Source organism: Bison bison, unplaced genomic scaffold (genome assembly GCF_000754665.1).
Source record: "Bison bison bison isolate TAMUID 2011002044 unplaced genomic scaffold, Bison_UMD1.0 scf7180017864254, whole genome shotgun sequence".
Taxonomy (NCBI): domain Eukaryota; kingdom Metazoa; phylum Chordata; class Mammalia; order Artiodactyla; family Bovidae; genus Bison; species Bison bison.
In genome coordinates this window covers 1,426,120-1,440,144 of record NW_011494826.1, presented here as the reverse complement: position 1 = coordinate 1,440,144, position 14,025 = coordinate 1,426,120, and the positions used below count along the sequence as shown (strand labels likewise).

Genomic DNA, 14,025 nt, shown 5'->3' with positions numbered 1-14,025 from the left:
GTGGATGAAGCACTTAGCATTTAGTGAACATTCAGTGTATGTTACTACTACTGACACTAATCATTGTTGTTGTTGTTTTGTTATCATCCTCATCTAGACACACGCACACACATATACACACACACACCCAAATGAGCAAACAGACAAAAAGCAGTATACTTAAAATAGTATATTGACTGTATATTTTAGGATAACTAATAGCAAAGTTGTACTTTATCTAAAAAATAGTCTTTTAGATTTAGATGTTAAAATATGGATAGATGAGGCGATTTCATATTTTGGATTTGCTTCCAGATCCGACAAAAAAGACGGGTCAAGAAGGGAGTAGAAGTACAGTTGAAACACGATTGGGCATTGACAGCTGTTTTTGCTGTGTGATCACTACAGGAGTTGTTGTTATTCACCATACTTTCATATAAGTTTGAAATGTTCCATGATAAAATTTTTTAAGATACATTAAAAATAGCTTCTGAATAACCTCTTAGATACATTGTTGTTCAAGGAGCCAGTCTCAACTCACTGCTGTTTATTTCTTTTGGAAGAATAACTAAGTCCAGAGGTCTAAGCAGTAAGACTCCTGTCATTCTGTTTTATGACTCTCAGAATAGCTCATGGTGGAAACAAAACAAATACAATTTCTGAATTTCCTTTGTTTTCAACCACTTCAGAATCCTCTCTGAAACCACTGTGGGCATTTTAAGTAACCCTCATTACCCCAGCAAGAACAATGTACCTTTCAGACCATCAGGGAGGATAAAATAACTCTTTCTACCCTTCTGTGCTTGCATAACAAAGGTAGAGCTATTAAATACCACTGCTCAATAAGCTAATGAATGATGAGGCCAGAATTGTGTATTTGGTGTTTTAGGATCTGAGCCTGTGCCCTGTATGAACTTGTAATCTTCATTGTGGAGCCTTGTTAACTTCGGCTGCTGACTTACATGTTGGCTGGGGAGGCTGAGGAAGTCCAAAGCCAAAAACTGACTTCTCTGCCTATTTCATACTCAATTCAGGAGTCAAAGAGTGACTTTTTTTTTTTTTTTGCTTTGGTTTTTTTTCTTTAAGTGAAGATAGCTATTTACCCTTAGAGTGGAAGCTGACAATAGCCACAAATGGCTCGTGTTCTCCTCTTTCATATGCGTGTGAGCAAGGGGAAAGGATTATGCTTGGGTCCTCTCTGCTTGCCCCTCCTAAAGTGGTGTCTTTTCCCCAGCTCCACTAAAACAAAGAATTTGAATTTATTATATTTCGGGGCTCTTTCTTTCACCCCTGGCATCTTTCTACAAGAGGAAAAGCACTTGGATTTTTGTAGGTTTAATTACTTTGGCACAAGGGTCCCAGTGAAGTTTATGGAACTTCATTCCTTTCCCCCAAAATAAAATAGGCTCTGAATTGGCTGGTGCAACTCACTGTGACCCATCCAGATGTCTCCGTTTATCTCTTTGGTCAGCATCTTGTGCCAGGCGTGCACTGAGGCTAGGGAGCAATAAGGCTCAGCCCCAGCCAATGGGCAAGACAGGTGTATGGACAGAATGCAGTGAAAGTTGTCGGTCACAGAGCTGTGAACTGGGTGCTCTGGGGGCAGAGCTGACTATCTGGGGACATCAGCACAGACCTCACAGTGGAGGTTTGAGACATTTGGGCTGAGGGAAGAATTGAATCCTCAGGTTATCTTACGCTCTTAATCAAACCCCCTTATTATTTCTGGTTGAGAGTTTTATCCTGTTAGGTAGTTCAGTTCAGTTGCTCAGTTGTGTCCGACTCTTTGCCACCCCATGGACTGTAGCACACCAGGCTTCCCTGTCCATCACGAACTCCTGGAGCTTGCTCAAACTCATGTCCATTGAGTCGGTGATGCCATCCAACCATCGCATCCTCTGTCGTCCCCTTCTCCTCCCGCCTTCAGTCTTTCCCAGCAGCAGGGGCTTAGGTAGTACTTGGCATGAAATTAGCAATAGCATTTCTCTCAAGGCTGGTCCAGTTCTGAAAATGCCTAAAAGGAGACTGCAAAATCAGGACTGAGGTGTAGAGCTGGCCTCTCTGCCCTGGGGCATCCTATGACCAGGCCAAATCACATCGCTAGGGCCGCTCAGTTCCTTGTCCTGAGCAGCGGGGCCGTGTCCCAAGACTTCCCTGTGCAGAGGGATGGGATGCCCATTGTGATGGGCAGCGTATGAAACTGATGACAAAGCGCTTTTCCCTCCCCGAACAAGTCCTGATACCTGTGACAGTTGCTGAGTAATAAGCAGTCAAACCTCTTAGCTGGGACGTTAGTCACAAGCTCTCTTGAGCAATCTCAGGTCGGCTCTTTAGACCATTGTAAGTTTCTGTTAGCACTTGCTTCTTCTACCCAAGGAGATCCTTTCCAAGCTCTCAGCAAGCACAGTGGCTTCAGGAGATTTTAGAAATGCAGCTACTCTTTCTGGCAGTGTGAGAGTCAGAGGTCTCTGAGTGTAGGACCACACAGATGTGGGCTGCTGGGCTGGAACATGGTGCTGATAAAGCCAGCCCCAAGGCTCAGATCCCCTAAGGCCTTGATCCCTCCTAGAGCTGCAGATGAGAAGTGGCTGGCGGAGATTAGGGATGACAGTGTTTGGACTGATGAGTCCCCAGAGGAGCCAGACAACCAGGCGCTAACAGGGCCTTGAGTCTGAAACCACTTTTAGAAGAACGACTGAGACCATGCTCTTGACAGTGGCTGTAACCAGAATCCTTCCTGCCCCCCGACAACACACACACCTGTTCTTCTGGGATCCTGCCTTCATGTGGGCTAATAAATCTTGCTCATACTGTGTGTGTGTTGAGAGGACAGTGGAGGAGGACACGGTTTCCACAGAGCAGAGCCTACTGAAAGCTTGTGTGGGAAGTGGGACTCTGCCCAGGAAAGGGGCAGGAGGCTGACTGGGGGGCCGGGGCCGAGTCTGGTTTAGAGGTGGAGGAGCCTCGCATTGCTGAAGTGGCTGCACAGGCACCCAGTTTATCTCCGCCTGTCTCCCGGGAGACGCCTGGAGCATGAGGTCAGAGTGGAGGCTGGCCTGAGAAAGTGCTGCTGCTCTCATCTTGCTTATCCACGGATTCCTGGAAAATGGGACTTGGTGCTCCTTCCTGGGTAGCTTCCAGTGACCCCTGTCTGCAGGTCCCACGTGGTCCGGCCGCATCAACTCTCAGGGCCCAGTGTGGAAACCAGTCTTGCCAGTTCTGTCATCACCTGCCTCCCCCGAGTCGCAATGTGATCCCAGGCTGGACAGAGACCAGCCTCTCCATTTGGGCCGAGCAGCCCAACAGGCCTTTATTGTCAGAGCAGAGATGGGAAGACATGGGAAAACAGAGCCATGAATGCCCCAACACAGCCCCCTGGGGATGCGAAGGCCCAGAGCAGCAGTCAGTAGCCCCCACTGTGGAGAGGCCCAGTGAGGGGCCACCATCACTCCGCATAGGACAGCCCCAGGAGGCTGCGGCTACTGCAGCTTCCCCCCTGGCAGTTGACTGCAGACCTCCAGGTCAGGGTGGTCGTCTAACATCCCTGCTGGCTGGGCAGCCTCCTTCACTGCTAAGCCAGTGTCTTTGCCTCTGAGCACATCTTTCCTTCAAGGATCAAAGGGTGGAGGTTGTTGCCCTGTAGGCAGGGCTGCTCCCCCGATCCTCCCCCAAGGCTAGACTGAGAGGCCTACGATGGGATGTAGGTGTGTGGGACTCTTTCCCAGCTTGCTGTGGTGCCAGCTTCCCTCTGTTATGTTATGTGTGGCAATGGGAGATGGTGCCAGAAGCCTGTGTTGGGGAGGGGGTGTTCAGGAGCACTGCCTTTCATTTGCAGACAGTTTTATTGACCTTTGACCCATGTTCCTACCTCCATCAATACCTTTCACCAAGCAGTTCTGCTGCTGGAAACTCACTTCCCTTGATTGGATTCTGCTCCAGGTTAGGGAAGGGAGGGTGAGTGCCTTTGCCCTGCACTCACCGTAATATCTGAGGTTTCTATGTATCTGGGCTATACCCAAACAAACTCTGTTCTCACTCCTGTTTTGCTTTTCCCTGGTCATTAGTGTCCCCACTAACCCACTGAATCTAAGGCAGAAACCCAGGAGTCATCAGTTCTGCTGCTGCTTCTCCTCATCCATCTCTAAGTGGTCATCAGGCCTTAATCCTGATCATGTTTTCACTAAAGCACTGCTGACTGATCCCTACGTGTCATTCCATCTGTCACTGTCCTAGTTCAGGTCTTAACATCTCTTCCCTGGACTCTCTCAGCTTCCCTCTAGCTGATCTTTTCTCATCAGCTGGAAAACTTAGAGAGCTTCAGTGGGTCACATTTGCCTAATATCTAAGCATCAGAATTCCTTCGTGTGGTATGCAGGGCCCTTCACAGTGTGGACTTGACTCTGCTTTCTAGCCCTGGCATTTTGATGGCCTCAGTGTGTTCATGTCAGTCCTCCTATGCCACATGGGGTTCCTGAGCCCACCTGCATCTCTGCTCTTGCTCTGTGCGCGGGCCCTGTCCACCTGCCCACAGTGACCGTCTCATACCGCTTCCCCACCTAGAAGACTGACTCACGCTGTAAGGCCCAGCTCAATTTCTGCCTCTACTGTGGAACAGACCTCTGTCCTGCCATTAATAGGAATGAATTGTTCCTTCTTGTTTTTCTCTCACAGCACATGGTTCTTCTTTCTCTCATGCCACTTGTATTACACAACAGTTGGTTCTATCTCCCTCCCCATCACTCTCCTTTCCTCTTTCCCCCAATATATGTGTGTATGTATACACACATATTTATGTATCTACACACACACACACTAATCTATGTGTACATACTTTGAACAAAGATTTATTGAATGCACTGTGCTAGGCACAGTGTGACCCAGATGCATCTGATGCCTCCTCCGTGGAGCTAACAGTCTAGTGAATATCTGTCTCCCGAACACACAGTGCGTTCCTTAGGGAGAAGGATCGTCTTGCTCTTGATGCCTGTCACAGTGTGTGCTGCACAGTGGCCATGTGCTCCAGAACTTCACTGAGCGAAGGCCAGTGGGCAGAGATAGATGCCACAGAACAGGGTGTAGGGTGGGTGGATGTCTCCTGGATAGGTGGTCAGTGGGAAGCCTGGCAGTCGCATTGTCCCTTTTTAATGGGCAGCCTGTGTTTTGATATGTGGTTAGCCCATTCAGATGGAACCATCATCCAGGACCACAAGGCAGATTTTGAGAGTGGATATCTTATATCCGCTCTTATCCAGATAACACAAAAAGGTGTCTCCCCTTTGAAGTGTGGGTACAGAAAGCTCTCCTGGCTGTGTGACCCCCCCGTCTCGTGACCCAGCTCAGCCAGGTAGATGGTTTGGGGCCCGGCTGCCCCACCATATTTGCTGCTCTGTGTTTCTTGCAGAGATCTGAAACTGGACAATGTACTGTTGGACCACGAGGGCCACTGCAAACTGGCAGATTTCGGGATGTGCAAGGAGGGGATCTGCAACGGGGTCACCACGGCCACCTTCTGCGGCACGCCCGACTACATTGCTCCGGAGGTGAGTGTGCTCATTGCTTAAGCAGCTTTGGGAATCCAGATTCCCCAGCAGCCCCATCAGAAAGGCAGGGCCAAGCAGACGCTGCAGCTTGTGGGCAGCGTTGAAAGCTGACACCTCCAGACTCCTCTCTGGCTCCTTGGGTGAATGATGGCTGAAAATGTCCTCAGTTCCTCCCAGTACAAATTCAAGTCCAAAAGAGTTGTAAACTTTGCAGTGGCTTCAGGGTTTAGCCCTGAATGAGGTCAAAGTGCACTCTACACCTGGCCCATTTAATTTTCTTCTTTGTCTCTACGCAGAGCTTTGATCCTGTCCCCATTTGGTAGAAATAACCACAAGCTCTTGAATTGCCCCCATATGACTGAGTGAGCCCATCTCCTCCTCCTCCACAGAGATAGTCCCAAAGCACTTTCTGGTTTGGATCTGCGTATACTATTATTTTGGCCTAAGTAGACCATAGATGTTTGACCACCGGAATGAGAAGGCCTCTGATTTGACCCCAGGAAAATAGACCCCAATCTAGAGATGGACTGAAACATACATGGAGTGCAGGAAATTCCCTTGCTTTACTTCAGCTTCTAATCCTTCATTTTCTGTAGTCATTAAGGGTGCATTTGTTCATCAGATGCACAGAGCTCCTCTCACATCACCCCTTTGCACAGATCCTCCAGGAGATGCTCTATGGGCCCGCGGTGGACTGGTGGGCTATGGGCGTGCTGCTCTACGAGATGCTGTGTGGCCACGCGCCCTTTGAGGCAGAGAATGAAGATGACCTCTTTGAGGCCATACTGAACGATGAAGTGGTCTACCCTACATGGCTGCATGAAGATGCCACAGGGATCCTGAAATCTGTAAGTGTGACATACTCAGCCAGCTTTCCAGCTATTGCAAACCAGCTTGCTATGTGTGCTGTTTGGGTTTGAAGTTTGTTTGTTTGTTGATGCCACCTACCAGCTCTAGCTGAAATGTGTGTTTTAATCTATAGAATCAAAGAACCAGAGTTTTCTCAGGCTTTTTTGTCCTCTTATGCAATAGTTATTTTGGAGCCAACTGCCCAGGTGATGCTAGTGGTAAAGAATCTGCCTGCCCATGCAGGAGACACAAGAGATGTGGGTTTGATCCCTGAGTCAAGAAGATCCCTTGGAGGAGGAAATGGCAACCCAATCCAGTATTCTTGCCAGGAGAATCCCATGGACAGAGGATCCTGGTGGGCTACAGTTGCAGAGTCTGACATGACTGAGTAACTGAGCACACGTAATAGCTGTTCATAGTGTTGTTGGCCAAATATCAAGTATTTCTACCATTTGTAGCTTCAGTGTAGGTGAAGTGATGCTCCTATTTCATGCAGTCGGGATGTATGAGGCTGTTGGGTCATGTAAATGGCACTGCCAATTGTTTCTGTACTGATGGTGTTTCTGTTGACAACATCCAAGGAGCAGGATGAAGGGGCCTTTCCAGTGGTGCTGGGAGAGAAGAGAGGTTTTTCAGGCTTGGGCAAGATCTCATTTGCTTCCATGCTGTCCTTGTGCAAGTCAGGTGCCAGGCCCACAATTTAGGTGCAGGGTGGAATATCGTGTAGAAAAGGTCTCTCTCTCGTGCATTTAAGGCAATATGATGGAAGCCTTACTTTCAAGTGTGGAAGAAATGTGGATTTGATGCTTTTATGTTGAAAATAAGAAAGTAACAAGTAATATACACAATGGATAAACCAACAAGATCCTACTGTGTAACACAGGGAACTCTGTTAAATGTTATGTGGCAGCCTGGATGGGAAGGGAGTTTGGGGGAGAATGGATACATCTATATGGACAGCTGAATCCCTTTGCTGTCCACCTGAAACTATCACAACATTGTTAATCAGTTGTGCTCCAATATAAAATAAAAAGCTTTAAAAAGAAATAGATGAAGAAAACCAGAAAAAAATTAAGAAGGAACAACCAACAAGAAAGAGAAATTCTTCCAGGGCTTTGATCAGGGGCCCTGCCATGTGCCAATAACCTTCTGATTCTAGGACCTGTTTAATGTACAGAATGATAACTAATTTTTTAGTATTGTTTATTACCAGGTTGGAGTTGGTGATGGACAGGGAGGCCTGGCATGCTGCGATTCATGGGGTCGCAAAGAGTCGGACACGACTGAGCGACTGATCTGATCTGATCTGATCTGATTACCAGGTTATGACATCACCTGTTGTCCTTACAGTCTCATATATCCTGTAGACCTTGAATATACCAGTAAAATATAAAGTTATAAAAAAAGTTAACATGTAATAACAGAATAATGTAATTTGGGTCAATACCCTATTAGGAAATCAGGTTATTATTTCCCAATATATGCACAGGGAGAATAAAGATGAATATTCTTCAAATAGGGGAAAATCAGAATAATCCATTCTCTCTGGGGGATATCTATGGGATAAAAATTACTTTGCTCAAATCATATCACTTCCTGTGATTGGAGACAAAAAAACTAAATTCAGGAAATACTAGCTTTGTTGGTGAGAGACTTGTCTCTCTGGAAATCTCCAGTCATATAATTAGTATCATTTTAAGGACATGTTGTTTACAGATCACTCTGTCCTGGGGCCGATGGCATAATTGTTCCTGAGAAGTCTCCACTTCTCAGGAAATGATCACAGAAATCCTTCTCAGGCAAATATTGCCCAAGTAAATCATAATTTGTAACTTGATTCTCAAGTTCAGGCACCAGTGCTCTCCTGATAATGGAAGAAGCTTTAATTGCCCATAGAGATAAAAGTGAAGTACTTTGGGATTCTACCAAATGTCTTCTGTCTACCCTGTTTTCATAAGAAAAATTTATTTGTATATTTAGTAGAAAATTTAGACTAAGGAGAATGTGGCTTTTATAATTTCATTAATAAAAAATCAGGGAGAAGGGCTTGTCTTTATAGATTTATGCCTTAAAATTTCTCCACCTTTGGAAGGGAAATGTGCTCATCTTAGCTGGTCCTAGCTACCTATGATGACCTACTCTATGATAACACAACAATTTGTGCTACAGAGTTGGGCTTACTTTTGAGTTATTACTCTCCCAGTCCTGTGGTCTAGAGTTGGGGTCCTTCTGACTCCCAAGGCATGCTAATCCTCTGTGGCCTGCAGTGACCACCATCACAGTACGAATGGTTTTTCATGGTGCACATATTTAGTCCAATTGCCATAGCTGATTTAGTTTTTATACTATTTAAAAGAAAGACCCCAGAGTTATATAATTCAAATGTAAATGCTACTTCATGCCATAAGGAAATATGCATTGTTGGCCTCGGTGTATAAAAGTTATTGTGCTTGGTACCATGAAGGGTAGGAAACAAAAGTCAGTCTGTGCCTCAAGAAACTTTAATGTTCCCTATTTTAGGATTAAGAGTCCAGTTCAGTCTTTCTCTGATAAACACTTAATACCTTTTGAATCCAGGCCCAGGAGAAATCTTTAAAGACCACATCAGCATTTGAGTTGACCATCACCCACATCTGCTCCTCTTAATTTTTTTTAGAAGTCCTCAACCTCTTTTTAGCATTTAGAATCCTCTTAAGAGAATTCTTCCCCACTAAATCTGAGACACAGGTTTCACCCCTTTTAACCCAATCCCTATAAAACCTAGAGTAGCTACTAAGCAAGGTTAAGATTCACATGGAACTATTAAGATGATTTATATTTAATCAGATAGATCCAATTACTTTTTTTTAAGTTTTATTAGTGTATAGTTGATTTACAATGTTGTGTTTCAAGTGTACAGCAAAGTGAGTCTATTATACATATGTTCATTATTTTTCAGATCTTTTTCCCATATAGGTTATTAGAGAGTATTGAGTAGAGCTCCCTGTGCTATACAATAGGTCCTTGTTGTTTATTTTATATATGTAATGTGTGTATGTTAATCCCTGATTTATCCCTCCCTCAATTACTTTATATCTTTGATATATATAGAAACATTGCTGGTAAAGGCAATGGCACCCCACTTCAGTACTCTTGCCTGGAAAATCCCATGGACGGAGGAACCTGGTAGGCTGCAGTCCATGGGGTCGCTAAGAGTCGGACATGACTGAGCAACTTCACTTTCACTTTTCACTTTCATGCATTGGAGAAGGCAATGGCAACCCACTCCAGTGTTCTTGCCTGGAGAATCCTAGGGACGGGGGAGCCTGGTGGGCTGCCGTCTATGGGGTCGCACAGAGTCGGACACAGCTGAAGCGACTTAGCGGCAGCAGCAGTTATCTAGTTACTTAGTAACTAGTTATCTAGTTATATGTTATCTAGGAGCATCCTGCCTCCACAATCTTTGTTCTGGGAGAAAACAGCCTCTGGTGCCTCACAAGAATTTGCTCTTCAGTGGGGACTGAGTTGTTCCCTCTCCCTGCAGACTCGCTTCTGGGAAGCTGTGAACCTCTTCGCTTCCCTTTATTTTGGGCCCTTTCTAATGCCAGCAGCTCAGTGGATGATCCTGTGTCACTGACTGAGCACTGACTTTCTTAAGTGGCTCTCTGTGTTCTCTGTTGGGCATCTTCCTGTACGAAGAAGCTCGGGTTTCAGTCCATGGCAGGCTTATCTCCCAGCTGTGTTACACTCTGGCTGAGTGACCTTGGCAAGCTAACACACCTCTCTGAATCTGTGTCCTTGCTCAAAAGATCTGTAAATTGAAGTAATAAAATCCATGTCACAGGGTTCCTCCCCAGATTCAGTGAATTAGTACATGTAAGCCACGCAGGGACATGGTAAGCATTCTGTTTCTTCCTCCCTCAAGGAGTGTACCTTAAGAGCAATTTTCTGAAAAACACTGGAAAAGATGTCAGAGAAAATTACTAAAACATATTAACCGAGAGGATTTCGGAGACAGCTTTGTACATTTCAGCCCCCAGGCCTAAAAATAAAAGGTTTAAATGCTGTAGCTGAGGAAATTCAGCTGTTCTTGGCAGAGGGCTGAGATATTTAAACAGAAGTGTGATCAAAGAAAAGGAAGAAAACAGTGAAGAGCTCGCAAGACGTGGGGAGAAGCACCCAGGAGGGAAGTGTCAGTGCCTGGTGGTGAGGAACCGGCCTGCAGAGCAGAGCTGTCCGAGGGCAGATGTTGGCTCTTTCATCTGCTGGCTGTGGGAACTTGGGCACACAGTGTGATTTTGCCATGCCTTGGGTTTTCCTCATCTGTACTCTCGGGATTGGAGATGACGCGAGGGGGATACTTGGAACAGTGCTGAGCACAGACTAGATGCTCAGGAAGCAGATGCCAGTGTCATCAGTGAGAGCAGGGTGCATTTTTAGGCTCTTTGCCCTTTTCTCTGAAAAAGTATGATTCTACTTATTGTATTAGGAAGAGGGTTTAAGGTAGCAAGTCATACCTCACAAACCATTCAAACTGCTTTCTGGTTCTAATTGCAACTTGATTTAATTAGACCAATATAGTGGTTTTTTGTTTTTTTGTTTTTTTTTCCAGAAGAAACCTAAAAGATTATCCATTCCAATTCCCTCATTTAATAGATGAGGAAACTTGGGGTCCAGAGAAATTGTGACTCAGCAAAGGCCATTCAGCACATTACTTAAAACAACCAAACAGATTAGAACCCTTGTGTAGCTCTCACGGGAATGTAAAATTATGCAGGCACTGTGGAAAGTGGTATGGCAGGCAGTTTCTCAGAAAATCAAACTTAGACGTACCATATAACCTAGGAATTCCATTTCTGGGTGTATATCCCAAAGAACTGAAAGCAAGGGCTTGAACATATTTGTATATCAGTGTTCACATCATTATTCACAAAATCTAAAAGGTAGAATTGCGCTCATTTCACATGCTAGCAAGATTATTCTCAAAATCCTTCAAGCTGGGCTTCAATAGTACATGAACCAAGAACTTCCAGTTGTACAAGCTGGGTTTAGAAAAGGCAGAGGAACCAGAGATCAAATTGCCAACATCCACTGCTGGATCGTAGAATAAGCATGGGAATTCCAAAAAATTACTTCTGCCTCATTGACTAGGCTAAAGTCTTTAATTGTGTGGATCACAACAAACCAGAAAACTCTTAAAAGAGATAGGAACACCAGACCAGCTTACCTGCCTCCTGAGAAATCTGTATGTAGGTCAAGAAATAACAGAATTGGACATGAAACAACAGACTGGTTCAAAATTGAGGAGTACACCAAGGCTGTATCTTGTCACCCTGCTTATTTAACATATATGCAGAGTACATCACGTGAAACGCTGGGCTGGATGAAGCACAAGCTGGAATTAAGATTGCCAGGAGAAATATCATTAACCTCAAATACACAGATGACACCACCCTTATGGCAGAAAGTGAAGAGGATCTAAAGAGCCTTTGATGAAAATGAAAGAGGAGAGTGAAAAGGCTGGCCTAAAACTAAGACAGAGATCATGGCATCTGGTCCCATGACTTCATGGCAAACAGATGGGGAGAAAGTGGAAATAGTTACAGATTTTATTTTCTTGGGCTCTAAAATCACTGTAAGATGGTGATTGAAGCCATGAAATTAAAAGATGCTTACTCCTTGGAAGAAAAACTATGACAAACCTAGGCAACATGTTAAAAAGCAGAGACATCAGTTTACTGACAAAGATCCATATAGTCAAAGCTATGATTTTTCTGGTAGTCATGTATGGATGTGAGAATTGAACTATAAAAAGGCTGTGTCAAAGAATTGATGCTTTTGAACTGTGGTGTTGGAGAAGACTCTTGAGAGTCCATTGGATAGCAAGGAGATCAAACCAGTCAATCCTAAAGGAAATCAACCCTGAATATTCATTGGAAGGACTGATGCTGAAGCTGAAGCTCCAATACTTTGGCCACCTGATGCGAAGTGCCAACTCACTGAACAAGACCTAATGCTAGGAAAGATTGAGGGCAAGAGGAGAAGAGGGCAAGAGAGGATGAGATGGTTGGAGGGTATCACTGACTCAATGGACATGAGTTTGAGCAAATTCTAGGAGATGGTGAAGGACAGGGAAGCCTGATGTGCTGCGTCCATGGGGTCACAAAGAGTTGGACATGACTGAGCGACTGAACAATAGCAAAAAGTGGAAGCAACCCAAGTGTCCATCAACGGGTGAATGGATAAACAAAATATGTTATATGCATACAATGGATTAGTCACCCTTAGCAAGGAAGGAAATTTTGACGCTTGTTACAACATGGATGAACTTTGAATGCATTATGTTTAATGAAATAAACCAAATACAAAGGGACCTCCACTTACATGAGAACCCTAGAGTAGTCAAATTCATAGAGACAATAGCAAAATGGTGGTTGCCAGGGGCTGGCAGAGGGGTTGGTAGGGAGTTAGAGTTTAAGGGATGAGAAATTTCAGCTTGGGAAAATGAAAAAAGTGCTATAGATGGATGGTGGTGATGGTTGTACAACAATGTGAATATACTTAATCCCACTAAACTGTGCACTTAAAAATGGCCAAGAAGGTAAATATTGTGTTCTATATATTATATCACGTGAGGGGGAAATACCCTGGGATCAGAATCCAGTTTTTTCTGACTCCCAGTCCAGGGTTCTGAGCTAGCCTATACCTGGCCACTCCCCATTTTTATTCTCCTTTTCATTAATAAGCATCCTTTGCCTTTAGAGCCCCACATGTTTAGCACCCAAATAACTCCCTGATATGATTCTTTCCAACTGTCCTAGAAACATGAGCCACTGGAGGAAGCTTCCAGGGTGCCATGTACTTAATACTCACAGAGCATGAATCTGCCAACCATCTAACTTTCCATAAAGTAAGATATAACATTTATGATAAGAATGTGAGTGTTATTTAAAGACTGTGCATTTGAGTCTTTCTCTATTGACCTGAGATGAGCCTATGACCATAGGAGAAACTGATACATGAGGAATTAGGAGCCCTGTCTCATTCCACCCGGCAAATACTTGTCAGATGCCTTCCCTTGGCTTGGCCTTGTGCGAAGTGCCGGGAAGCAAAGCTGAAAAGACACAGCGTCTTCTGTTGCTCACAGCCTCATAGGAATGAGAACACGTAAATGGATACTTAGCTCGCTGCCAAGGAGGAATGATCAAAGCTATCTCTGGGGTCAAGGACAGGGAAGTGACATAAGGACAAGGCAGAGGAAGCAGCGTCTCAGCTGGGCGTTGAGAAACAAACAAAGGTTCAGCAGGGTAGACGGGGCAGGGCGGGTGGTAGGGGAAGGGTATTCTAGACAGAGGAGCTAACTTGTGCAAGTATTCAGAGGGGAGCGGAGCATGTGTGTTCAAAGGAGTGCAGTCACCAGTTCTACCGTTGGTGCGTTAGGTGAGGGTGAGGGCTGGGAAAGATGAGTTTAGGACTGGGACCTCTGAGGGGTCCGGGAGACATGCGGAAAGTGGTCTGTTCCTTGCAGTTGGCCCCGTGGGCCTGGAGCTCAGGAGAGAGGTGGCAGGGGAGCAGACGTGGACTGGGGGCGAGGGTGGAGAGTAAAAGGAGGGGGCCCGGGACACCAGTGCTGAAGGGGTGACAGTGGGAGAGGATCCGGTGAGGAAGAGGATCCGGT

General features: G+C 45.2%; 1 protein-coding gene across 2 annotated transcripts in view; it reads left to right on the top strand.

Annotated features, from left to right (window-relative positions):
- PRKCH (protein kinase C, eta) overlaps positions 1 to 14,025 on the top strand; it is a 235,325-nt gene that overhangs the window by 205,491 nt on the left and 15,809 nt on the right. For both annotated transcript variants that reach the window (XM_010847648.1, XM_010847649.1), the window contains exons 11-12: positions 5,381 to 5,519; positions 6,179 to 6,367. In XM_010847648.1, coding sequence (XP_010845950.1) covers positions 5,381 to 5,519; positions 6,179 to 6,367 — 328 coding nt within the window. The remainder of the gene's footprint in view (positions 1 to 5,380; positions 5,520 to 6,178; positions 6,368 to 14,025) is intronic.